Source organism: Tetrao urogallus, assembly GCF_951394365.1.
Source record: "Tetrao urogallus genome assembly, chromosome: 2".
Taxonomy (NCBI): Eukaryota; Metazoa; Chordata; class Aves; order Galliformes; family Phasianidae; genus Tetrao; species Tetrao urogallus.
Window position 1 is genome coordinate 9,682,104 of NC_136814.1, and position 27,171 is coordinate 9,709,274.

At 46.0% G+C, this 27,171-nt stretch overlaps 1 protein-coding gene across 1 annotated transcript in view; it reads right to left on the minus strand.

Annotated features, from left to right (window-relative positions):
* GALNT14 (polypeptide N-acetylgalactosaminyltransferase 14) overlaps positions 1–27,171 on the minus strand; it is a gene marked incomplete at both ends in the record, with an annotated part of 63,399 nt that overhangs the window by 404 nt on the left and 35,824 nt on the right. The window contains 11 exons of the mRNA XM_079532571.1: positions 333–452; positions 3,968–4,112; positions 4,982–5,065; positions 6,298–6,390; positions 8,291–8,417; positions 10,768–10,871; positions 11,690–11,774; positions 12,423–12,510; positions 16,495–16,616; positions 18,500–18,565; positions 20,277–20,344. Of these exons, the coding sequence (XP_079388697.1) occupies positions 333–452; positions 3,968–4,112; positions 4,982–5,065; positions 6,298–6,390; positions 8,291–8,417; positions 10,768–10,871; positions 11,690–11,774; positions 12,423–12,510; positions 16,495–16,616; positions 18,500–18,565; positions 20,277–20,344 (1,102 nt within the window). The remainder of the gene's footprint in view (positions 1–332; positions 453–3,967; positions 4,113–4,981; positions 5,066–6,297; positions 6,391–8,290; positions 8,418–10,767; positions 10,872–11,689; positions 11,775–12,422; positions 12,511–16,494; positions 16,617–18,499; positions 18,566–20,276; positions 20,345–27,171) is intronic.

The following is a 27,171-nucleotide window of genomic DNA, read 5'->3' on the forward strand; positions in this document are numbered from 1 at the left end:
TTTTCTCCAGGTCACTGGTTCAAATGCCAGCTCAATGATTAACTGCAGAGAAACGTTAGCCTATTCTGGCTGACTGACAGCCCATGTGGACTAAATTGCCAGTTTCAGTTTGACTTCTGCAGATAAGTATCCAGATCACCACCTGCACTAATAGACATCCTTATCAACGCACTCATTTAAGAGGTAAAGGGCTGAACAGGGTAAAGCGTGTGCCCCCAGACTGACTGTACTTCCCTGAAGTCAGAGCATATCACAGTGATTTGATGTGCAGTGATATTATGCTGCAAGAAAGGGAGCTTCAAAGAAAATAGAGGGTCAGTGAAAGGGCTCACCTGCTTGTTGTCACTTTCTTTGCAAGGTGACAGGAGCACTGGGGAGCCAGGGAACAGGGTATACACAGACAAGCACAGCTGCTGCTGACGGACTTGGTGGTTGTATGTGTACGTCCACTCCTGCAAAGAGAAATAAGAGAGAAAGGAGATGAGAAATCAAGGTTGACTGTTGGAGTTCCTCAACCTGGAAAGCAAACACTATGGCCTGGATCCTGCCCCTTCTGAAACCAATCAGAAAATTCATTGGCTTCAAGAGGCACCAGGACATGTCACTAGGGATGCTCCAAGTCTCTCTAAATCTGCAGCTGTCACTGGCAGATTGCTGTACCAAAGCAAATGTCCCTGAAAGTAGCTAGAAGAAAACTGTTCACAAGGTAAAGATAGGCAGAACTGGGCTGTAGTTAGGATTAGGTTATTCCTAGAAGCTGAGAGATCCCTTTCCCTGATGTTCACAGCAAGGTAAGCAACACTCCTATATGCCTGTAGCATTTTGTACAAATCAAGATAGCTCAGTTATTAAGCATGTAGTAAGCAGGAGAGGGTTTGACCACCAGGAAACTATCACAGATTGCTTTATCACCATTTCTAGTTTAATTGTTGATTATGTTTAATAAATTCTTCAGGCTAACTTCGTAAGATCTTGTTTTTCTCATTCACCTGCAACAAGACTGAACTCCAAATGTTTGCAAGCACTGATTTGCTATGACTTTTGAACTTCACTCTCTGACTTCAAAACAGACAGTACAGTACAGTAATTCCTTTAATACAAATCACGCTTCATTCAGGTCCTTAGCCACTTAGAAGGGAAAACATATTCTTGCACAGCAGACCCAGATCTACAGGGACTTCACACTGTCCTCCTTGCATCCAATGCTTCTTAGCCTACTTCTCCCCACCAGCTACTAGAAATTGAGCCTGTCTTTCTGAACAGCCTGCCCACAGGTTTCTCAGCAAGAGCTGCCCAAGATTTCCACACAGAACAAGCATTCATTTTCAGAGCTACGTTTTGCAACTCAAGGGCCTTCTGGCAAGAACTTCTTCTTTGTCAGATGGAACAGAGTTCTCCTGATCCTACAGAGAAGGCGTTCCAGACATCCCAACTGTGCACACTGTCATTCTGGGAAATTGTGCCAAATTAGTCCTGCATCTGTGAAGAACCAAGCCTTAAGGGGTGAATTCCAACACCTGCTCTTGGCACCCATGTTACTACAATCTGCTTTGAAAACTATTTTACATTTTTAACCAATTGCTCATAGTTTAGTTCAGAACAGGGCCTGATAGCACACCTGTGGTTGTGAGGCTCTTCAGCACCAGCAAGCAACTGGTGTCTGTGTTGGATACCTCAGATAATTCAAGGAGTGGATTCCCTGGCGTCTCTAACCTTGCTTCAGGAACATCTCACAGAGAAGTGCTTCTCCCAGAGGTTCTCCACACTTTTTTTTTTTAATTCCAGGCCAGGCACTGCCCATGCCATCCCATTGCTCATCTTGCCTCAAGGAAGCATCATCTGCTCATTCAACAAGGCTCCATGGGACACACGGATGGTTTAAACACTCCTCCTAAGTTCTTCATCCTAAGAAGCTGGGCCTACAAAGCTAGATATGTGCATCAGCTCAACAACTGATATTGGATCCCCCACCCCTGCCCCCAGGATGTCTCGCTACTCTTTTACCTAAACTGACAGATTTCCACAAAACTCTTCTATTTTGACAGAATGGCTTTTTATGGAAGCAAGTCCTGCTGAAAATGTTCTATCCACTTCTAATCACGTCTTGTCACTTTTCAGCCCGAAATGAAAGCCAGAGAAAATAATGCTTAAAATTAAGAAAGTCTAGGGAAAAAAAAAAAAAAAAAAAAAAGACACTCAAATGCTGCAGAATGCATTAAAAACTTCGAGTTAAAATACAGGCAAGTGGATATGCAAAATTTTATCTCACCCCTTCTCTTCCATTATTTCTGCCAGTCAGGATGAAAAATACTGCTTTTTCCCCCCCCCATCAGAAACTACGGTATCTTCTAAACTCTGCCCCATTGAGTGCTCCCATGGCTACTCAACAGTAAGAGCGGCAGAGCCTCTCTGTTGTGGTCAAGAGGGCAGCCCCACAGTCTTCCTAAGAACAGAACTGTTTAAGGAGCTAACATGGCCCCAGCAGTGCAGGCCAGGCTGCAGAGATACCAGCACGGTTGCGAGCTGACCACTGACACAGGGAAACAGACAGAAGAGGAGAAACTGAGACCAATGTTTTCTGCCCTCTCAAAGACAAAGCGGCTTTTGCTGAAGTGGTGGCAGAGCAAGGAGTAAGAGGATGCACTGGGAAAGCTGAGCTACCAGCTGCACACTGCAGCCAGCAATTCTCTGCAGCCTCAGCTAACTCTAACCCACATCTGAGGCATGCGACTCTTTTTCAAGGCTTTAGTGTCATTCGAGCAGGCACCCGTCACTGCTATTCTGCATCATTCAGAAACAAGGAAATTATTTTAAAATGTGACCTTTGGCTTGGCATGGCAGCCCCCAGGCCTAGCAAGAAGCAGCCCGATGCGAGCCCAGAGAAAACACCTTTTTCTTTTTTTTCCTTCAGCAAAGTTGCCCCTGCAAAACGTGATGACCTGCTCTCCTTAGTCTGCTCCTCTTGCTGCTGGTATTAGGGATGTACAGTTAAGTGGAAGCGAGCACACCACTGCACATTCAACTACTTCGTGGCACCCCCAAAGAAGCAAGTGATTGTTATCCTCCCTGCTTTATCAATGGGAACAATGAGAGAATGCTCTGACATGCCCCAAATCACAGTGAGAGCCTGAAGCAAATGCAGATTTTGAAGCCACATCCTCAGGGTCCCACTCCAGTGACTCCACTGCAAGGCACACGTGCCTGCTCTCGGCTCTAACATTTCCTAGAATATGGTTTGGAGAATGCATGCTGATTCACACTGCTTTTTCTTGTCTCAGTGAGACTGAAAAAAAACAAGATCATCCTCATTAAATTCTCAATAGTTTAATGGGCAATCTAACATTGAGAGAACACAGACTATGAAGTTATAAATACCATTGCAATTCAGTGCATTTTGGAAGAAATTAGGCTGAAAGATGAGAGGAAATTATAGTTCTCTTTGTCTTCCTCTGATCTCTGCAGATGGGCAGCAGCATGATCTCAGCTCAGGCTAGCAGAAATAGGTGGTCCAGCCTATACTGGGGTTTCTGCCCCAATCCCTGCTGCTGCCCACGGCCTCCAGCAAAGCGAGGTGGATTACCAAGGTTGAATGGCACCTCTCAGCAAAGGCAGCAGGGTAAATCCAACTGAGGGATTTAGTAAACTGAGGGAATCACCTTGGATCTGCTGCCACAGAATCACTAAACTGTAGGGGTCGGAAGGGATCTCTAGAGATCATCAAGTCCAAGCCCCCTGCTAAAGCAGGTATGCACTGTCTCAAGGGACAGTGACAAGGAAGGTCCCAGCTCTGATCAACCCTCTCATGCTCTACCTCAAAAACTGCCTATCCAAATGGCCAGCAAAGATGTAGGAGGAAAGTACTTCCCTCTTCTGTGCAGACAATTGAGATACAAAGAGATTAAATGACTGCCCCACCTCCTGCAGGAAACCCATAGCTCCACAGAGCCTGACTCTCCAGCCTTCTTACCTGTGCTGTTGCTGCTGTGCCTTTGCTGGTGATACAAGGATTTAAGCTCAGGATGGGTAGCTCTTGGTCTTCAGACTTGTGTGACTCCAAGCAGCTCTGCCTTTGCCTGATCATCCCAGTCTGATATAGCAGTTCCTCGGGAATCCTGTGGGAACAGTGTGAAAACAACGGCCCTACTCCTTCTGGCAAGTAGTGTGCTCCAAGGGAATGGGATGAAGAAGTTGTTGCCATACCATTCACCTTCAGATAAGGACTTGTGAGATCTGTTTCAGCAAGAAACTACCACATGGTAGATGGCCAGGGACACTGCAGAAGCAGCATTCAGGGATGGATGATCAGCCTTTGACAGGGGAATAATAAATAACTGTGCAAGGCAAACAGAGGAGCAAGGAATGGACTGTAAGCAGGCTTTCAGCCTACAGGAGTGGGAAACTGTATAAAAAATGACTGCACAGCGCTGGTATTCCTTTTCAATGCTGCCACGCAGTGCCACACTTGGCAAAAAAGCCAGAAAACAGCAGTTAAATCATTCTCACACTGTAAGTGTGTATTCAGTCACTGCACCAGCAGGTCCCTGGAGGCAGCTCCAGAGATTGTGCACCCTTTCTATGTCACTCCTGGCAGTGACTGCAAGAATGGGTGCAATCATTTCTGGACTATTTTGCAGCTGAGGAAGTGTATATTAATGAAAGCATCAGGCTAAGAGTAAGCCAGAATCACCCAAATACATGTTATCAACTCCTGGCACTGAGAGTCTGATAACAGCGAGGTCCTGCACCACGGAAATCCATAGCTAAGACTGCTTATGGAAAGCAGGATCACAAACAAAATACATTACATCATGAACAGGCGGTGTTGAAAATGAAGACAAAATTCAGCATGCCCTCCTGCAAAGCCCAAGGGAGGAGGTGGGGTGCCGGTGTCTGGGCAAGAGGGAGGTGTGGGACTGGAAGGAAGGAGAACTTTCTGGGGCGGCAGGAATGGGGCTTCCTGGTGGAGATCAGGCATTCATACCGAAGTTCAGGGTAAACGTTCTCCAGGTACCACTTGAAGCTGTGGCATTTCAGCCTCTTCCGCAGCTCCACTCTGCTCTGAATGCTGTGAAGGTACAATGAAGATCATGAGGGTGAAACCCAAGGCCCCCCAAAATCCAACAGATATGCACAAGCAGCAAACACAAGAGCATCAGCAGCACTATTTCCTGCTGTCCTGTGCGTCAGCTTCATTGGTCGCTTTGATATGTGTCTCTTTGGAGATCTCACGTGGTAAAGTGCCACGATGACATACTGCCATTTTAACAAGGAGCCTGGAGTTTAGGCAATGAAAAAGTCTATAGAAAAGCACAGCTATTTAAAAAATGATTAGAAACCAATGTATATTATCTATTATATGCAGTGAAAGCATTAATTTAATATAGCAATGTGCTAGGAAGTTAATATATGCTATTACAAATTACTCTTAGTTTATAGAACTACAGAAGGCCTTGATTCACAGAAGCACTTAAATACAGCTTTCAGTCACTAGAAGTTAATCACATGGCGATATAATTCTTATGTTAATCAAGGCTAAACTTCTGCTGCTGAGGTATCATACTGCAGAGTAGTGTTTCCCAAACATCAGCTCCTCTTTGGGCCAGCTGAAGCGGGTATGGAACTGGTATGACTTCCAGTCCTTCCTTTAGTATAGTTTGTCTTTCCTGCACCTTCATATGAGAGCTGTTACTTAGTCCCATGCTGAAGGATGGGAAGAGGATACAAATTCAGAGGAAATAGGCTAATCTCTGGGATTGCAATTTATTTAGCATGGAAATGGAAGAGTAGCCAGAATGAATATTAATTTGGATTTGGATTCTGCTGTGATCCAAAGGAAATCTTCTAAAGAAAGAAAGAGTATAAGAAAATGAGAAACAAACACAAATACACACACATTTCCTGATATGGAGATGTTTCTGACAGTTCAAAGGATGAATGGCAAACTCCCTGAATATAAAGCACTCACTCCTTTCCAATAACACCTTGCCAGGTCCAAAATCTGATTATTTTCTTGCCTCTCAACTGCTAGCAAGACCTCTGGACTTTCTCCCAAACTCTACTGTGGGATCTGAAGTACTTGTACCCACACCAAGAGCAGGACATGGGCAGAGGAAGTTTCCCTTATCATGACTTGGTTCTCTCATCGAGATACACTAGTACCACATACGACCCGTTTATAACTTTCATTCACTCTGCTCATTAGCTTCTGCCTACCATTAATATTTAATTCAGCGTTACTGCAGAAACAACGCGGCAGGTTTCCTGCAGCAGGGTGATGGCAGCAGGGAGGACACTTACTTTCCATATGGCCTCCCCTGGGCCGCAGGCCGGGCAGCGTAGTAGTACTGCTTGAACTCATCCATCCACACCTCTGCAGTGCGCTTGGTGTTTCTGAAGGAGGCAATGAAAGACAGCTGATGCCAAGGAAGCCTCTGAGGTGATGCCCACACTTTCTAAAAGGCATCAGCTCTTCCAAGATGCTCTCCTCCCAACCTCAATTTTGTCTATGGCTTTACACAAACCACCTGTGTCCTGCCCTCACTACCAGAGAAGTTCCCCGTCCTACCCATTTCTCCAGGCACCAACCCTAAGTTGCCACATCTTGGGTGAGGAATTCACCATCTCAAGCTTTGCTGGATGTCTTGCATCCATCACACCCTGAACTGTGCTTTCTCTTAAGCACCATCTCCCAGGCAGGCAGGCTCGAGGTTGTATTTTGTGAATGGGATTGAGCTCTGAAAACCAGCACGAGACATGCCAAAGATTGAAAGCAAATATTTCATTTGTGTCATTCCTGTAAGAACTCTCCTGCTTTTTTAGTTAACATCTCTGTTTAATCAAAAATACCACGGAGCATCACGGAGTTGCCAGAAGCTGCTTCTCCACTCAGTCCACATATTTCTGCATTAAGTTTGAGTCTGAGATATCAGAAGGTTAACCACAACTCAGCTTTGAAATCCTATGGATACATTTCTGCAGACTGCTTTTCAATCCCTTGCTGATCCATGGTGCTTCCCATTTTTCTGCAGTAGTTTAAGTGCTCTTGTCCAAAAGATGGTTGTCAAGTGCCTACATTTGGATCTCGCATTCTGCATAACTCAGGATATTTTTGCCTGCCTTCCTGATCTCAGAACGTTTTACAGGAAACATGGGAACAAACACCAAGACTTGCACCTTGGTGTTGATTCAGGCCCACCCAAAGCTCACATCCAGCCTTATCTGCAAGAGTCTTCTTTCACAACTAAAACCAAGGGTATCCCTTGGTGACCCAGATTTGTGCCCTTCTCCTACCCTGTGCCTCTCAGTCTGTGCCTCTCTGTCTTTCTGAAGGGATGTGGTAGGGTTACCTCAGCACGCTCAACTGTCCCCATCCTGCCCCAAACACTGCTGGAAATGTTGTATTAGGTGTAACTGGGGGGTGTTGATCTCACTCCTCCCACATTGCTGTCATAAGCAATGCATGGGTGAGCTGCAGAGGGATCGGATCAGTGGCAACCCTGCTGCAACACCCTAAGTCCTCATAAATCCTGTTGGCTCAGTGAAATACCAGGAAACTGACTCTAAAAGGAACACCTGGTGTCTAAGTTCATACAAGAGCAGTTTGTCTGGGAAACAACTCTGCATTATGTCTGAGTGCCCCTGGTGTTTTACTCTGTCCTTTACTTAAGGAACAGCTTTCATCCTTGAGCTCCAAAAGAGGAGGAAATCCTTCCCATCTTAAGCAACTGCTGTCTTCACCTGCTCCCTCCTGGATTTTAGTCCACCTCAGCCATTATTTCAGCACTGGATTCAGTCCCTGTTCCTGGGTGTGAGACCAGGTCTCCTTCAGCTGGGAGGTGCAGCCCATCACGCTCCTACTCAGTCTGTCTGCTCCTTGCTGAGGCACCGGGAGCCATATTTTCTGGTTCAGCTAAGTCACGCTCAGCCCCAGGCTAAGGTCACTGGGTACTGACAGATATGGTTGACAGCCTGCTTTCAGGGCATTATAAATGTTTTCTTATGACCTTAGTGTCTAAAACATTTGCTGTTGCGGTAGCTAGGGCTGAGAGAGCTGCAGAGCCTGTCCCTTCATTTCTGTGGTGATGAAAGGAACCGCGTTGGTGTCCTACTTCTGTCATATTCTCAACACTCTAGAAATCCTAAGGGAGACAGTTGTACCAGCTCACTATGGCTCATGAGATTCCTGCCCATGGGTATTTTGCATTTTTTCAATCTAGCTTTCCTCCCCACCTCCCTGCAAGGCAGCAGCTTATTATTCTCCACAAAAATGAAGCAAACCCCAAACACCCACTTGATGTACGTATTGGCGTTCCCCTCTGGAAAGACATATGGATGTTTCTTCCGGAAGACGTGTCCAACACGGCTGCAGGGGATGATTTCCAGGCTACCTCCACACATCCACACACGGAAGGAGATTTCTACAAGAGAGGCAGCTTCAGCATTTTGTGTTTCTGTCATAGAATCATCAAAACTGGAAAAGACCACTAAGATCATCACGTCCAACAGCTGACCCACTCCCACCACGCCCATGACCACATCCCTCAGTGCCACATCTCCACAGTTCTTGAACACTTCCATGGATGGTGACTCCACCGCCTCCCTGGGCAGCCTGTGCCAATGCCTTACCACTCTTTTTGAGAAGAAATCTTTCCTAACACCGAACCTGAACCTCCCCTGGCACAACGTGAGGTCATTCCCTCTTGCCTTAAAGCAGTCTGAATCTTGGTGTTACCTCTCATTTCATCCTCTGCCATATTAAACTGGGGTAAATCAACTACCATAGGGGCTTTCATAGGCTCAACTCTTGTAAAAGTGTACTTAAAAGCTTCTTGCAATCTGTTTGAAGTTCACACACTCAAAATCTGTTTGCAGCACAGAGCTAACACAGTAAGGAGTCCCTTTACATATAGCCTTGTTCACACTGGAGAACCATCCTGCAGTTTTGCACTCCCACAATGACCTCTGCACTGCCCACATTAGTGCAACTTCCTTTCATGGGACTGCTAATATTACTGGAGAGGCCATGAATTCTGTGCATTAATGATGACAGCAGTGGGTCATTATCTTTATGACTCTAATGCTGGTTGTACAAAGTGAACAGCTCTGAGCATCCATCACCTGCCCCCAAAAGAGCAGGAGCTTACCCTGCCTAGCACATATGCTAATGTTGCAGATCAACAAGATGCACACATTTGCAGGAGCTGAGGTCAGTGACAAGAAGGATTATTCCAAAAATCTGGAAAAATTATCAGTATGGGTAAGATCTTCTGGTGTCCCCAGGCTGCTCCATGGCTGTTCAGCGGGGCCCGGTTAGAGGATAGCTTGCTTGTGGCATGATTCATGATCAACACCAAAAGTTACAGGGCTCCTGGCAGGGAGCTGGATGAGATCCCAGTTGCGAGGTGGCACAGCCAGCAGAATGGCTGCTCTACAGGGTCTGTCTGGTCCCAGCAGCTGGGAAGCTATGAATCTGCAGCTGTATCATCAGACAGTCAGAACCAGCACAAAGAAATGAAATAAAGAGGCTTCTGCAGCTCTGTATGTCCTGTTTTGTGATCTGTTGGTAGTAGAGAGCTAAACAGAAAAAGTGCCTGCTCCAAAGCCACGAACTCCTTTTCACCACATGATGCCACATAGGATGAGCGATAAGCATGCATAAGGAGCTGCTGGGATTGAGATTCCTGGAGAGAACTGCTGTTCCTGGAGCTGGCTGCTGTTGGAGACCAGCAACAAGCAGAGTTGTGTAGCGGGTCAGAGGCAGCACATCTTTACATCTACAGTTCCCTTCTTGGATACTATTTTTGGGCTATCGAACCAACGAGGAAGGCAGGAGGGCTGCAGTCAGTCCCTGCTTGGTTCCTTGGAGGAGCAGATGCTTTGGGTCAAACCAGTGGCAACACACCCACTCACAGAGAGAAAGGATGAGGAAGAGCAAACCGACTGAGCAATGATATATAAATAAATAAAATATGGTGGAGGAAAAAGGTGTGTGAAGCAAACAACAGTGCCAGGCAGAGGGTGGGATACTGCAAAGCAGCAGCATCTGTTCCCTTGGATGGCTGACAGCACTGCTATATGTGTTAAGAAAGAAGATTTTGCCTTCCTTGCTAGCTGTACTCCCCAGAGGTGTGAGCTATTAAAGTCAGATTTGGATCTGCCTCTCTGACATCAAGTGTCTCCTCCTCTTCTCAGAGGCAGTCTATTGCTCTGATCTGCAGCACTGCTGCAGCTGCAAAGTGAGAACAGTCTGGCCTGATGAAGCTCTTAGCAATCCAGGATAAGGAGACATGATACCTGACACCAATCTGCATTGTGCCCTTAAAGTTACTGGTGCAGGCACTCTGCAAATTTAGGGAGGCACCGATGCCTCAATTCATGGCTTTGAAGTGCTATCTATCATCAGACATCAGAATAAGACACATCTTAGCTTTATTCTTGAGAAAATAGGATCAGGAAGAAACAGGGGAGTATGTGTGGTGTGCTCTCATTTGCTGGTAGCACTAAAGCTGAGAACTCTGTTGTTCAGGATATTTCCCTATAGAAAATCAAAGGATCATGGAAGGCAGAGAGTCCTACGCCCCAAGCAACTCCTCATTTCCCACCGTTCATGGTTGTAGATCTCTTACCCATCTGAGACTGCAAGCTACGAATGTGAGAGAAACCATGCAGAGCACTCAAAGCAAAGCCCTAACTAATGTCATGTCTACCTGGCATGACTCTGGAAATAGAACCAATCTTGCAAGGGTGGGAGGAAGAAGGGTGACTCACCAAAGTTCTCCCCGCCCCAGATGTCCATGGCGTTGTCATACTTCCCCAGGTGGTTGAACCAGGCTTTATCAATCACAAACAGCCCCCCAGCAATGATGGGAGTCCTGCAGGGTCAAGGAAGCAAGAGAAGTGCCTGGATGTGCAGAAGAAGCTCTTCCTTTAGCCTCTTCTTCCATCATCAGCTAACTGTGTACTTCCTTCTTACCAAATGAGAACAGTAAACCTCAAAAAGCATCAAAGCCTTTCTTTCAGCTGCCTCAGTATTTTGCTGTCAATCATAAATTGCCTGGCATTTAATGACTGGCTAATGCATCCATCAGCACAACTCCTACAAGCCTGAAGTTCACAGCCCTGATTGCAGGCTTCAGCATCAGAAATGCACTTAATGCTTGGTGGGTTATTCACATGATGGTACTCTCACAGGATTTTTTTTGCCTGCAGCCAGCCCATTAAGAGCACAATTCGAGAGGGGAGGGCAGGACAGAGCCAGCTCAGAAGGGCTTTTTAAAAGCCACTGCTAGCTGTTTGGTCTGTGTTTCAAAACAGGTCTATTTTTTACTCTTTGGATGAGCTAAGAAAAGCTGTGCTGAGATGGCACAGGGGAGGAGGGGAGGGCAGACCCAGAAGAGACTTGATTTTTGCTGGGACAAGTCTCATCCTCACGTGCTCATCTCATGGGACACAGGCACTCAGGATGCCTCAGTGCAGGCTGCTGCACCGAGGAAGTCTCTGTAGTACCCTGCATGAGTGCAAGCAGAGCTTTGCACTCCTATGAGCTTCCTGGAGCCCTGAGCACCCCAGCTCCAGATCTCCCCTCTACCATACACCATAACACTTCACAGCGGGGGATATAGGCAAAAGGGCTCCGTTTGGGATGAGATGCCTGTCCTGACCCACATTCCACTTTCCCCTCTTGACTTACTTAATGGGTTTGGTAGGATCAAGTCGTTTGGCTTTCTGCTCTGGGGAAAGCTGCTCCCATTTGAAATGCAGGCTCCAGTCAAAACCTAAAACCAGTGCAGAGAAATACCTTAGGGAAATTAGAAACGGGCATGGACTAGGAAGCAATTCAATCCATTAGGCTACAGAATCCATGTTGGATGAAATTTTTTTCACTTTTAAATGTCTCAAGCCAATGGAGATAGAGCTCTTGGGAAAGGAGTCCAATGACTAATGTATTTTATACTACATATGAAAGAGAAACAACACTTTGCATTACAATTGCAAAGTCAAGCACATGAAAAGCAGGAAAAGTCAGAATTAAATCTGCTGTTGAAACCTTGCTCTTAGAAGGCATCCTTGTCCCACAATGCACACAGATGCACACTGTCATGGATACTGCATGCTACAAATAGCACAAGCATACTAATAAGTGCTACAGTCGCATCCTCTGTTTTTTGCCTAGAAATCCCCCATTTCTTCAGCATCTGGGCTTACAGTGCTGCAAAGGGTGGTTTTGAAATGACCCTTTATCCTGCCTGATTACTTTTTCCACTATAGCAAACAATAATCCTCACACCATCTCTAAGCCAGCCTGAAAATGGCACAGGGAACACTGAAGAGTGCAGATACACCTTGAGCAGGATAGCTGAAACCCACAGCACAGCTCAGAGCCATGCTTGTACTATGGGACAAGGCCCGTGGTGCTCACTCACCGCCTCTGAGATCTGAGGAAGCTGCCACATAGGCAAAAGTATCCAAGTTGATGATGTCAATAACAGGGCTGACCACCCGTGTGGGGTCCTGGAAAGCAGAAACAAAAGGACCTGTGACTTCAGATCACACCATTCAGCAAGTGGCCAACGGGTGGCCCAGTCTCTCGGATCCGCCAAGCAGATGGAAATTTCAGTGGTAATTTTGGTGGTTCGGCGGCTTGTTAAGGACATGTGCCCATCACTGCCTCCTCCACTGTCACAGCAATTCAAGCCACGACTGAATGGTAGCAGAGGAGCTTCAGGGCACGTCACCAAGAGAGGGTGAGCAGGTGGGCAGCCGGGCAGAGCAAAGCCTCTACAGGATGCAAACCTCTACCTGCCTTTTGCGCATTCATTGGTGTATTCCCCTCTCACCTCCCTCAAGTGCACTTCACTGAATTTCAAAAGTCAGGTAACAAACGGGCATTTGAAATGAGGAAAAAAACCCACAACTGGCCAAGCAGCATAACCACACTGTGTGTAATCACAGGAAAGGAAATTGTTGAATGCACAAATTAAGGGGATATAGTTGTAGTTTTGCCAGAGGTGCGAAAGGGTTAAAACAACAACAATAACAACACAGAAACAACTGCAAGTTATTTTAAATAGTTGGTGGTGATTTAATTAACATCTTCTTGTGGGCAAAGAACTTATACAAACAGTTACAAACAAAAACAGCTACAGGAGGAAGACTGACAGCTTTGGCTGCTCTCTTATCTCCCTTTTCCTTTTCAAAAATCCCAAACTCCAATTATACCTCAAACTTCAAGCTCTCACCCTCACCAGATCAAAACATTTTTCACAGCTATGCAGAGGAAAGCATCTGAGCACACATGCCCTTGCTCTCACTCTCTGAAAAAGCTTTGTTTTAGAAAATGCTCCTAACAGAAAGCACTCGAGTGCAGCTAGAAGAAGCTAGAAGAAGGAACCGAATGCCACAAGCTGTGCTGGGGACTTAGAATCATAGACTGTGAATGACAGAATGGCTTGGGTTGGAAGGGACATTAAAGCCCATCCAGCCCCAACCCCCTGCCATGGGCAGAGCTGCCCCCACCAATTCAGGCTGCCCAGGCCCCATCCAACCTGGCCAACCTGTACAAGGCAAACAACCCACCAAAGCAGCGAAGTTTGCTGCACCCACACATTGTGTGAAGGAGCTCCAGCCCAGAGACAAGCTACTCGCACACAAGAGCAATGAAACCATCAGAGCTTTTCTAGTTGTCCTTGTCCACCCATGTGGACACCAACACAGGCCATGGTGTGGAGGAACAAAGAGTGGTCCCCACCCCAGCAAGGACACTGCCCATCTTGCTGGTTCTTGGCCAGCACACTGCTCAGCCAAAACCCCTTCATTGCAGGCATACTGTGACACTGCTCAGCACGCCCTTTGTGTTGGTTGAAGGCAGGGTAAGGCTTTAAACAAAGACAGTGGAAGCAGAATAGCAATTACTGTATGCACAGCACTGGGAATGGATTGTATCTAGTCATTTAAAAACTGCACCTCAAGCAACTTACTAGTGAGCACTTCTAATGAGCCCACAATCACTCCCAGTTTCAGTTCCACTCCTGCTCATTACATGACACAGCTTTTTACAGGAAAATCCCCTTTACCTTCTGACTGCCTAAAATACTGCAAAGGTTTGACTTTCAGCCCTCTCCATGACTCACTTTCCCTGCCATATAACGAGGACATTTATATTTGCTCACATTCCATGAAGGTGTCTCTGATCCTCAAACAAAAAGCACTGTGTGCTCAGGAGCACAGTGCTGCTGCTGTTATTTACGTGGGGCTGAACACCAGATCTTAATATAGGTAGCTCCAACCTTCTGGTTTTCACTTGCTCTACAGTTTAGGATTGCTGCCATACCAGGACATGCTAATATCCACAACATTCAAATCTTCAATTCTCTTTGATGTGAAACTCTCAAAAATGTAAAAATGCATTTCTTCAGTGTATATTTCAAACAAACAACATTATGAAACTAAACAAACAGCACAAAACTCTAAAAACTTCCTTAAAATAAAGTAACGTGTTTTAACAGTAGAGGACAATGACTACAGCTTGTCTCGCAGCTCTGTGGCAGCCACCCATTCCTTCCAATGGTCAACAAAAAGAGCGAGGAGAGAGGGTAAGGTAGGTAAGATTGCCCCTCATCTGCCTCCTCTACCCTAGGAGAGCACCAAATTGTGGGAGCTGGAAGTGGGAGGTCACCATTCACTGCTTCATCCCACCAGTGTTAACAAATCCGGTTTTGAGGTATGCTCATTGATTCATACCATAAAAATACTGTAGGCTCAATAATTATAGCCTTAGCCACGCTATTCAGTTGAAATGTGACGTTAATGGCTTCAGATATATTTGTTCCCTAAGTAAAAACAAAAGAGATGTGCCCACACGCTCACAGTCATACACTCACAAACATGTTTTTGCAAAAGAGCCACAGCTGCTGTGGTTTCTTTGGACATGCACCAACAGACCCGCACACCTCTGAAGCAGGAACATGCCTGCACCTCTGCCCACTCCGACCCTTTCACTAGCTCTTGGCCTTCTCTCTTCTCTTTGCATGAGAAAGAAAAAGCAAAGCAACTCGCAGGGTGACTGGTGATGGGGAGAGCATTGGCTCAAGGTGGTTTCTACTGTCTTACTTGAAACTCCAGAGCCAAGCTGACTCATCCTACCTGTGACATGGTAAGAAAATGCTTCTGTAAGAAGGCTAATCCTCATCGCAGCAGGAACCCGTCTCTTGGGCACAGCCTGAAGGTGGCAGCAGTAACATGTCATACAGCCCATTGATCACTATGTAACCCTGATGGCCAGGACAGGTGCAGCGGGGTTGGGCAGGAGGAAAGCAAGGACCTGTTGCCCTCATCCTGCTGCATCTACAAGCAATTAAAAAGCAAACAAGCAGGACTAAACGGAAGCAAAGCACCCTTTCAGAAATACTTTCCATGCTGTCTGTCAGACGCAATGGCACCACTGCTACTACGGTACATCAAAATCCCTGTAAAGAAGCTGCAATGGTATCTAGATTCATCCACCCCACAAAGCTGCATCGAAAAGCTGGTTTTCAAGTTGGGTTTCACAGCTCATGCTATTGAAATTCCACAGGAGTTGTGACCAATGACACAAAAATGCCATTTTCACTCCATTACTATTTACCAGCAGCACGATGGGACAGCCTTCTAACTGAGGTTGGGACCTGTTCTGTGCTGAGGGTGCCAGCAACACCAACAACCTTTGCCCAACGATAGGCCCTAACCTGTTGCTGTTCAGATTTCTCCAGAAGCCAGTGCCTTGGCTTCCTTCCTTGCTTCATCCTTTTACTCCTCAGCTGCCCCTATATCAACACCATTCACTAACTGTAAAATTACTGAGTAGCTAATACTAGCAGTAAGGAGCAAGAGATGGAATAGCAGTGGAGGAACAAGGCACAGCAAAGGGACATGACCATCCATCCATGCCACAGCTAGAGGTTTTCTCACACCCTGCCATGCCCCAGGCTGCCGGCACAGGGCTCGTGCTGACTCGAGTGACAAGGCACCACTGAGCCTCCTCATGCACATCCAGCTAGCGCTGCCGACTCAGTGAAAGGCGAGTGTCATTGTCTGCTCTGAAATCAGCAGAATTTAAATCCTATTAAATCAATTTATTAGTGCTTAATTTGCATGAAATTAAATTCGGCCCCTATTCAAGGAGCCGTCACTCCTTTAAATCATTGGCATTGAGCATTTTTACATAAGCCTAATTAAAAACCCTGCTGGAGCCCAGCACAGCAATTCCCCTTTCAAGGCGCAATCCATGCTTGTGAAGTCACAGAACTACTGCCCCAGGAGACACCCCATCCCACCTGACCACACACAGTCACAAAGACACAAAAAAGACCTGAAAAGGTTACTTGGAACTCCAAAAGCTCCTTGTTTTCTTATTAATTGCCTTCACACAGTTGGACAAAGTTGGGTGGTGATGGCCAGTAGGAGAGAAGAGGGGATGAACATCCCCTAAGGGTGGTTCTGGTCCCTTGGGACACTCACCTCTTTGATCCTCTGCAACAGTGGGAGCAGCCAGTCCTTATTCACCTCACAGTGACTGTCCAGGAAGGTCAGTACTCCTGCTTGAGCCACATCTGCCCCTTGAATGCGGGACCGGATCAGACCTGTTCAGGGACACACCACATCAGCTTCCTCCAAGTTGGCTGGGCAGTATCCTCACATAGCCTTCTGGAGGCTCCTTACACACCCCCAAGGGCTTTGACCCATCTAAATCCCATTCAGATAAAATGTGGTTCAGGTTCATCACTGCCTTTCCAGCATCCCGAGCCATGCCAGCCATTTCCCAGTGTCACCAAAGCAAATAAAAAGTTCCACTTGCATCAATAATTTATAGCATTCATGCCAAACCTTAAATTGTGTAACTGTCTCCACTGTTCCAGGGCAAAACAGAACTTGAAATGCTTCAGAATGTCTTCAGAAGACAGAAGGGAACCTAAAGTCTTTCCCTACTCATCACCAGCGCACACGTGGTGAGACCAATTCCACAATAGAACCATGGTTTCCAGTGCCCCTAATCCCTATGTTAAACCCCCTACACAGCTCTTAGTGAGGAGATGAGGGTGGGACCTTTTGAGGCCTCTCTTGCACCTCTCTCGGATTACCAATTTGGGAATTGCTAACCTGCAGCTCAATGGGAATATCTTTTCTGCTGAGGAAAGAGGATCTGCTCTCCAGGTGCTAAAAACCTTGGCTCAACAGGACCCTGATGGTGAATGCATGGTCCTTAGGAGCTGGACTGCTAAATGAGTTTGAGAGGAAAGAACGAATAGAAGAGGGAGATCAGAAAGCCCATTATTGCCCATATGAATTTCAGACTGGTCTCTTTGGCAAGATCACTCTTAGTGAAGACACTCTACAGGAAACCCATTTAGTAATATAGAAATCAGTTGGCTTTCCATCGCTTCTCCTGCCATGCAGCCAGTTCTCAAGTGAGCTGCAATGGAAGGGGATGATCCACTGACAAACATAAGGACATATGGGGTGTTCAAGGGGAGAAAGGCGTCTTGATGAAGGAGAAACAGGGGCAATGTAAGGTGAGACAGCAGCAAATAGAAAGAGATGGGGGTTGCCAGGGGGGCACACCTTTGGGCCTTATGGAAGGTCACTGACCTTCATATTAAAATTCCGTGTAGGAAAAGGACCAAGGAACAGTCTTTGAGTAGGAGGAAGAGGGGCAGAGATAACAAAACCTGGAACAATCCCATGTCTGCCCAGGTCAGCTCCTGCAATACAGTTTGTCCCCACAGTGCTCTCTGCTGTGTGGATTCTGAGATCTTGTAGGTAGACACTACATCCACCCTGTGCTTTCATAAATACTGGTGGGGTCCTGAAGGAGACAGCTTCAACGATGAGCAGGTTCAAGAAAGCCCTTCAGGCTGTGTTCACAAATCCTGACTAGGTTGTGCAGTGCTAATACCTCCAGCTCCATCCAGTGCTGAGGAAGACCATGTAAGCATATGAGCATGTACCCAAATCACAGAGGAGAGGAAGATGGAAAGGAGAAGCAGACTCAAAAGGTTGCAAGAAGTAGCCCAGTAGGGCATGCATCCATCCTCCACACAGCCCTTTTTAATCTTTAAAATATAATTAATTACTTTTTTTTTTTTTTTTTTAATTCCTGCAGAAGCAGCAGGAGCAGTTCTCATCTCTTTCATTAGTGCAAACATCTTTAAAAAGAAGACTGGAGGCTTTGTTTTGCCTGTTCTAATTTTCTGGGTAATAAGCTACAGCTGAGCCATCTCAGATATCTTAATAGACCTTTTTTTTTCTTTTTTTTTTTTCAGGGACAGGGGGGTAAAATCCATACCAATTCCCAGCCCTCTCTCATGTCTCCTATTATCAGTGCTTTGCCCTGTGTGCTCCATCCACTGGAATAGCTGCCTTTTCTTCCCACCCGCTCCATCACTTTCTCATCTCCCAAAGCCTGGGTTCCTCACCCAGGCCAGGATGACCAGGGTGAGTCGGGGTTCAGGATGTTGGCCCTTACCTTCACGCTGTCTGTTTCGCAGGCATTTCACCTTGGGTAGCTTGGCCAACAAGCGGCAGTCATCAGCTTTGGAAACACGGAGGGAAGCAATATCACCCATTAGCACTCAGGTGGTCACAAAAATGGCCCCCACACCCTGAGCAGCAGCTCCAGCAACAGCCCCAAGACCACCCAGACCTGAGGTCCTGTGATCCCACATGCAGCTGCCTTCATTCGTCCTTGGCTGACTTTCCATCAGCATGGGAGAGGAAGACTGAGCAGTACTTGGGCTGAGTACATGGGCAGGAACACCCAGCTCAGCACTCTGAACTCACACCCCATGCATGCACCTCCAAACACATTTTTCCTACTCCAACAATCTTTTATTTGCAGATACATTCACCACAACTTACACATGGAGCTGAGGTTATCTGCATGCAGCAAAAGAATAAAGGCAGCAGAAGTTTGGTACGTATATACAATGGAAACTTGATGCGGATAGTGGGAACTCACATGCATGTGCCATCTGCAGGTTGAACAACTGTGTTCCAGTGAACAAAAGGTGGAGTTGGACTCCATGGCCTTTGTGGATCCCCTACAACTCAGAATATTCTGAGGCTGACAGTGGTGAGAAATAAGTCACCACTGGGCATGAGATAAAAGCACCTGTTGCTTGGAGAGGATTGCAGGGAAAAGTGACCATGTGTTTATATCATATTATGCAAATGCATACGTTTTATGTAAATGTATGCAAAACATATACTAGGAGGCTCAGACTATCACAGGAAAGAAGGGGCCAGATGCAAGACAGCTGAGAAGAGCTGATTTCATGCAGCAAAAAGTTCCCAGACTTGCCCAGCTCAGCCTCCAATCTGCTGGAGTGGCTCTCAAACTCACCACAGCCCTGCTGGCCGCTGTTTTGCTGATTCCCAGGCAAGGCATCAATGCCAGAGATAGACGGCCAGTAAGTAGTCTGTTGTGAAATCTATTCCTAACATCCTCCAAGGTGGTACCGATTTAGCCACAGTTCACTCAATCAACGTGTAATGCCTTATCCTTTTCATGCCTAAGACTTTTTTTCTTTGAGCGCTTACTTTGCAGCTGGGTCTTCCATTTGCTCATTGCACCATCAAGTTCTTTAGCTGAAGACAACCAGGGTCATTCCCTAAGAGCTCACAGCTTCAGCTATGGACTTCTGCTGGAGACCGGACCTATTGATTTCACCGAGTCACCCTATTAACCAGCAGGAAGCAGCAAGAGGATGTGGGCTGTGTCATATACAGCACTATAGGTGAGGCATTCCAGAAATTGGCAGCTCATGAAGAAAATCCTATTCCGCTGTTTACGGCAGTGAAAATCAATCAGGAGCTTCTGGCCATCTACAAAAATGTGTGCAGAGTATATGCTGGGGGGCCAAATAGTCGTGGGAAAGATGGAGGGAGCAGATGCATGCCCAAGTGCCAGTGGTATGAGCCCAAAATTGCTGCTGGCTGCAGCTGAAAGCCAGATCAATCATACCTTCAGCACAATACAGCTAGGTATGGATCAGATTCACAACTACTAGGCATAAAAATGATTTGTCATGTGCTTTTCCTGTATTATTATCCTTAGAACAAATTTGATCATGCAGAATTTGAATTTTCCACATAGCTATGCAGACGTGGGGCAACAGGATTTCCTACCCACAACTACAGAGCTTTAAATTTCCTTTCTTCCCAACAAACTCTCTCAGCAAAAGTCTGGACCTCACACCACCCCTTTCAGCTGGGCAGCCCACTTCTAACAGGGAGTCACTTACGATCGTCGCTGAAGTCGTCCACCAGTATGATTTCATGGATGAGGTGCACTGGGGTGCGGTTCATCACACTAAAAGACAAAGAGAGAAAATCTTTGGCAGCGTTTGACCAACTCATCAGCCCAGAAGATGGGAAAGAAAAGCTTGGGAACCAGTCTTTGCAAAAGAATGGCCAGGCTTGTGTTTCTAGAAAGAGTATATAAGAGAAGACCCAGAAACTGGTCTCTGCTTCAGTAACCTGCGTTGCCAAGCTATCAGCTGCCCACAGCCTAATCCAACAGCTAAGCATCTGATATTCTTGGGAAGTAGATGGGATTCACCCTTATCACCATGGTGAGCAAAAGAGAGCAGCCCAGAACACCTGGAGGAAGAGGCTTCATCTACATGCATGTTGCACCAAATTCCCTTTCTGTCATTTTCACATCTCTAATTTGGTAAATGACATGGTGTCCAATGCCAGCCAGGCCAACACAGAGAAAATAACCCAGCTAAAAACATCATGACACAGCTCACAGCCATGGCAGGGCAATCGTTTTTATCATTGACCTAGTGGTGCTTCAAGGGTTGCAGAGAGGATAAGAACAGAGTTGTAGCCCTCCAGCTCCATGAAAGAAAAGCTGGAAGATGTGGTCTACAGGTCCCTCCACATGTACAGTCACTGCAAGGTGTGTCTGAAAGCTACAACCTTCCCTTAATTATATCAAGGTGTTTTTTTTTGTATTATCATTAAAATTACTGGGCCTGATCTTCCCCTCTCTAGCACAGCACAGAAGTCGGCATAACTATACATATGTAAAATCCTACTGCTATCAAGGGTTAAGGCTGAGCTCTTGAAGCACTGCCCTCTGGGCTTCCCAAAATCTCTTAAATGCTGTGTCTGGACACTGGTAACACCAGACACTGCCACATGAAAACTCTTATCAACAGGTTTCCCCAGCTTTTCAGGCTCCCAAACCCCCAGCAAAAAGCTGGGAAATCTGGAAAACTGTGTTCCTATTCCAGACCTCAGTGGGGAGTGCTGCAGAAGGCAGAAAACACAGGGACCTCGGTGGTCTCACAGCACTGGACACCTGAGAACGTTCATCAAAAGGACTGCATGGTGCCATATGGTATGGGACATCCCCATGGCTGTCTGGGGCAGCTGTCCTATTTCTGTCCCCTCCCATCTCCTCGAGCCCCCAGCTCCTCACTGACAGAGCAGTAGGAGAAGTTGGGAAGTCCTTGGCTTTGTGCAAGCATGCAAGCACAGCTCAGCAACAACTGCAACATCCGTGTGTATCAAAATTGTTTTTCTCCTAAGCCTCAAACACAGCATCACACCAGCCACTATGAAGAAAATTAACCCTATCTCAGCCAAAACCAGGACAACTTCCAAGCCCAGAACTACTTTCCCTGCAGTGACTATGGAAACATATTCTCAGCCTCATCCAGTTTCAGGACCTGGACAAAAGCCATAGTTTTCAAAGAATCATAGAATCATTAAGGTTGGAAAAGACCTCTAAGATCATCAACCATCAATGCATCGCCACCATGTCCACTAATTCCCATGCTTCAGACATTTCTCTCATTAAGGTTGGAGGGGGGGAAAGAAAGCTAGGGCACACAGAGCCAGTTAGACGTGCTGTTCTCACCTGTCAAGTATGTTTTAATTATTATTATTAATAGGTTTGTTATTTAAAAAAAATATATATATATCCCCATATGTGACAGCTGAATTCAGCAAATTACCACAGCTGAGAGTCAGCAAGGGAGAGACAGGAGAGCAATATCACGCTCAGTGGAATATTTAACAAGCGCTGATTGCCTGGAAAGCTAACTTGGTGAAACCTGCAGGAAAAAAAATAGCAGCCTTGTAAAAAAGCCAGCAAACAGCCTGCTGAGAGTGGAAGCGGGGAGGAGTGAGTAGCGTGAATATCCAAAGCCTGCATCCACCCAGCCTCCTATGCAGCTTTGGCTACCAGAAATGCAACGCAGGGCTGAACTCTACAGGCAGGTGATGTCTGTAAGGATAAGTCAGTGAAAGCCACTACACTGGGCTGTATTTGCAGATCTGAGCACTTAGCAGTGTTTGGTGTGTTGGAAAAATTACCCCAGGGCACCCATTTATGAAAGAAGAACCAGAAGGGACAGCTTTCAAGGAGTGCCTGCAGTGCCAGCAGCCTGGGACAAACCCTGTTCTTCAGGTTGCCACCCCATACATTGGAGAGGGTGCCCTTAATGCTGTGCACAACACCTTCAGCAGTGGTGGTCACCACTTTATCCTGTCTGGGCATCTTCTGCTCACCTTGGGGCTCCCTGCCCAAAACTAAGTTCTCACGTGCTTCAGGTTTCACAGCTGAAGGCTTTGCTGTTGACCACCACCTGCTTTTATTTTTCGTGCAGTCTCCATAAAGGGTGCCACAGGTGTGGTGGGATCTCTTCCAGTTAACTGCAGCTATCTAAAATTTGGGACTCCAGCAAGTTTACCTCTTAGTTGTGGAGCACATCTTCCAAGCATGGATCACCCCAACTTAAGTTAGTCAAGTGGAAGCCTCTGTTTTCCCTGTGTGATTAACCCCGTTCAGTTGATTTGGAGGAGTGACACCATCCTAAAGCTCAACTAAGAAAGTTCTGAAGAGTGTGTTCCAGAGATCTATCACAGCTTTAAGGGACCTGATGTTCACTGTTTTTTGTGGGCTTTGGACTCATTACCACCCTTGCCAATATGTCCAAAGCCACCTGCAAGCCCCAAATGGCTTTCCAGCAAAGCCAAATTCACATCTCCATCACATTTTCTACCTTCTTCAGGAAGAACTGGAAAACAGAGACACTGAATCCTTCACATTTTTGACATTAGGGGAATTTTTTAAGGACAGTCTACAAAGCATTTTTAAAAATCTAATACCAGCTTTTCTACTTCATGGAACTTTGCTTAGCTTTGATTTTGTTGTTATTCTATATTTTTATCTTCCTTTGTGTGTGTGTGTGTGTACTTTCTTTTTCTTTTGCATTTATATGGGTAAAATCCCAAGACAATATTATAGTGCTTTGAAGTCCTTCCATTATTTATGGATTTTCTTCTCCTTGAAATCAAACGTAGGTAGATTTGCTGCAGTGATGGACATATTCTAGCAAATCAAAACAGCTTTTAAGTTCTGTGGAGCTTGAGAGCACAATACTTTCTTTCTTAAACCACTCTCAATACAAAAAAAAAATCACGGCTTCTAGTGCTTAAGCTTATTCAACTCATTAAGAATGGATTCTCTGCTGAATTATCTTGCAAAGTTAGTATGGAAATGTTCTTTGTTTCGGTGGATTGAGCAGATATTATGCAGCTGTAACCATGCAGAATTTCACAGTAAGTTTTCACAATCAAATCCAGTTCTACTCCTCAGCATCTTATAGAATCATAGGATGGCTTGGTTGGAAAGGATCTCAAAGACCATCCAGTTCCAGCACAGGCAGTTCCACAGGCAGAGTGGCCAACCACTGAATCAGGCACACCAGCTCAAGCTGGCGAGGCTCCATCCAACCTGGCCATGAACATCTCCAGGGCTGGGGCATGCACATGCACATCTGGCCAACCCATGCCAGCACCTCATCGCTCTCTCAGTAAAAAATTTCCCCAACATTTTGTTCAGATCCTTTCCAGTCTGCCTAAAGACAAGCATCAGATCCAAGAACTCCCATTTCAAACATCTACCCATGCAAATCTCATCCTGACTCATAAAAAGTGTTTTCACAGAGCAGTTCAAACTCTCTGACAGAAGGTTGGCATTTTTTTTCTTTTTTGGTCACCCAAAACACTAGTTGCTTTGCAGAGGTGGCTTGTGGACCTCTGTTAACCTCTGAACCTGTTAATTCTCTCCATGGCAACACAGTGGGGCTTAGGGAAAAATGAAAGGAGAAGGGAGAAATACAGAGAGAAAGGCTTTGGGAGTAAAATTGAGCCCTGGAGGGACCAAAGGTCACAATTATCAAAATCAGGATGAGAGCAAGGAGAGGAAACGCTCACCAAAATGAACTGCTTCAATAAATGAAAATGACTAATTATGGAGGTAGAGAGACATCACACCAAGAATAACCATAATGAGCTTTGATTACACTGCAGCTCTCACATTTTATTCTTTCAAATACCCACCACACTCTTTGAAATTCAAGAGTTCTCTTATGTTAACATCAAAAGGTAAAAGTGCTCTTGGCACTGTGTACTTAGTCACTGTGAGAGATGATTAGCAAATTAAAAGAAAAAAAAAGTCCAGGGCTTAAGCAAAATAAATAAATAAATAAATAAATAAATAAATAAATAAATAAAATGCCCCAAAGTGCTAATTATACAGTTTCTGAGCAACACCTGGCTTGTTTTTGCTCCTTTAATCAGCCTCACTTCAGTTATGGCACAGAATCTGTACAGTGCTACATGCTGTTGGAGGAAGGAGGTGTTGGCTCTGCTATTTCCCTGTTCTGAGAGCACTGGAATGCAGGCAAGGTATCTGCACGTGAGCAGGAGTGAGGTGTTGGTTGTGCAGAGCATCACCCTTCTTTCTTGCAAGTGCCAGGAAAGTGACAGGTGTAATATTCTACCCTCTAATTAGGGATCTAAATATTGGATGTGGTATTCACAGCACTCGCACTGGGACGCCTGCCAAAGGACATGCTTTGGTTTGTCAGCACAAGGTAAATAATGAAGCCTCCCTGTTCCTGCTCTGAGGTCTCCAGCTGCAAATCTGAGGAATAAATATATGAATAAATCAATCTCCTCAGTGGAGAAGGGTGGAGAGAGAAGGAGAAAAAGACACTGAAATTATCCCTAAAGGGGGTCTCTGTATGGCTGCTTCTTTCCCTCATTCCTCCTGGGGTTTACACATGCAGTCCCATTCCATGCTACTGACGAGTCACCACCTTTATTGCAATAAGCCTCAGAGCTGACCACAGGTGAAACTGAACACAGCTGCAAAATAAGAGACTTACTCGAGGTCACTACAAAAGTGAGCAGCTCCAATAAGAACCCAGCAGTAGTTTCCACAAATGTGAAGAAACACTTTGCTATTCACCATCTCTTTCCCTCTGGACAGTTCTCTTCTGTGTTATGATACTCAGTCCTTACTACCTGGGCACTTTCAGGTATAGCAAGCATAGCTGCATACACATTCACAGATGCTGACACCATCATTTGCAGAGATTTGGGCATACCATTAGCTTAGCTTTTGTTGTTTTTTTTCCTCATTCTTCCAACTGGCAAATGGCCAGAGAAAGGATCACAAAACCTTTAATTAATCCATTATTCCACACAGCCTGCTGGCTTTTCTCAGCAGTTTGGATGACGCAAATGGCTCATCAGCAAAGTGTAGCAAACGCCTGTGACGTGTCTGGTGTAAGGGCTGCTGCAGAGGCTGCATGCTGGCATCTCTGCGTCATGGGCTAGAGCATTGCCATCTCTATCTGGAGCCAAGTGCAACCACAGAACCTGCTATGCACCTCAGCCTCAGTGCATGTTGGGCTTTCGGGATCCCAAGTGAACACGTCAGGGCTGAAATCTTGGCAAACAAGAGCTACCCCTATGTATCTACACGACCTTAGAGCCTACAGCTTGTTGCTATAGGAATAGCACCATCCTTCCTCTTATATACACGGTCCTGTGAGAAGTGCTCCCTGGTGCCCTGGTTTGGACAAGCCCAACGATCACCCTTGCCACAATTCCTTCCTCCTGCAACTGAGGTTAATAGGCAGCGTTCATTCTGCAGCAGAGGGGGAAACTTAACTCACTCAGGAAACCAGGTGTGTAATTGCAAATCTTCCACCAGCTTCCAACAATCACCTCTCCGTTCCTCACCTGCCACCTGGGTTATATCAAGAGTGCACCATGGAGATGTAGTGATGAGAATGGGGACAACTGCTGCATGCAGTGTTTTGAGGTACTTGGTCACAAACTGTTCCAAAAGGCATGAAGCAGCTACAGGAGGACATGGTTTGTTTGTCTGGCCAATGGAAAATGATCCATGCTGTTACAGCCACCATGGGATGGAGTTATCTGGAAGACCTAATTAAACTAAGCATTTGCTTCTACAGATCAGTCAGAAGGCACAGCAAATGAACCCACAGAGGATGAAGAGGCAGATGAACTCTCAGCTGGGTCCAACCACAGGCAGAGAGATGGCAATACAAGCACAGTCATGGCCAGAGGGGAGCAAGGCAGGAGCCATGTCACAAGGAAGACTTGCTACTAAGGGCTGGAGGGATCACAGCAAACCCCAGAGTGCTGTTTCCAAAAAGAAAATAGGAAAACTTGTTGCTGGAAGGTCATCTCCAAACCACAGGAATTAGGAGAAAAAGTGCTATTTCCTAAATGTCAGCTCACGAGTGCACAGCATGGCAACTACAGAGAGGCAGGGGGAACCAGGCATAATGTCTAACATCTCTCATGTGGCAGCATCATTCCTGATCATAATTGCCAGCAGAGTGAAGTGCCAAGGTATGGGAGAGATGAGACTGAAGTCTGTCCCCACACTTCCCACATTATAGATGCTCTAGAGGACTGTGCTTGACTTTGCCTTGCCATCCCTGTTACAGTGGAGTCTGGAAGATGATAGCCCCAAGCAGGGCACTGTAAACGTAAAAGAAAAGGTTCAGCATGAAGGACTTGGTAGATAATATGAAGTGTCAGTGCTGTGCACACCCAAAATCCAGTCACCCTAGACAGAGAAAGCAGTAATAGGTTATTAAGTGTGAATTGAAGGAGATGGGATTGGGCAGAAAACCATAAAGCAAAGCAGGAATTCAATTTTAGGACTGTCAAACTCGCCTGTGGCATGGAGTGCACCCACCTGAGGATGGATGCTGCTTCTAGAGGAGTGCTTATTCAGGATGTGACGGTGAACACGGCAGGGCTGAAATCTTGGCAAACAAGAGCTACCCCTAT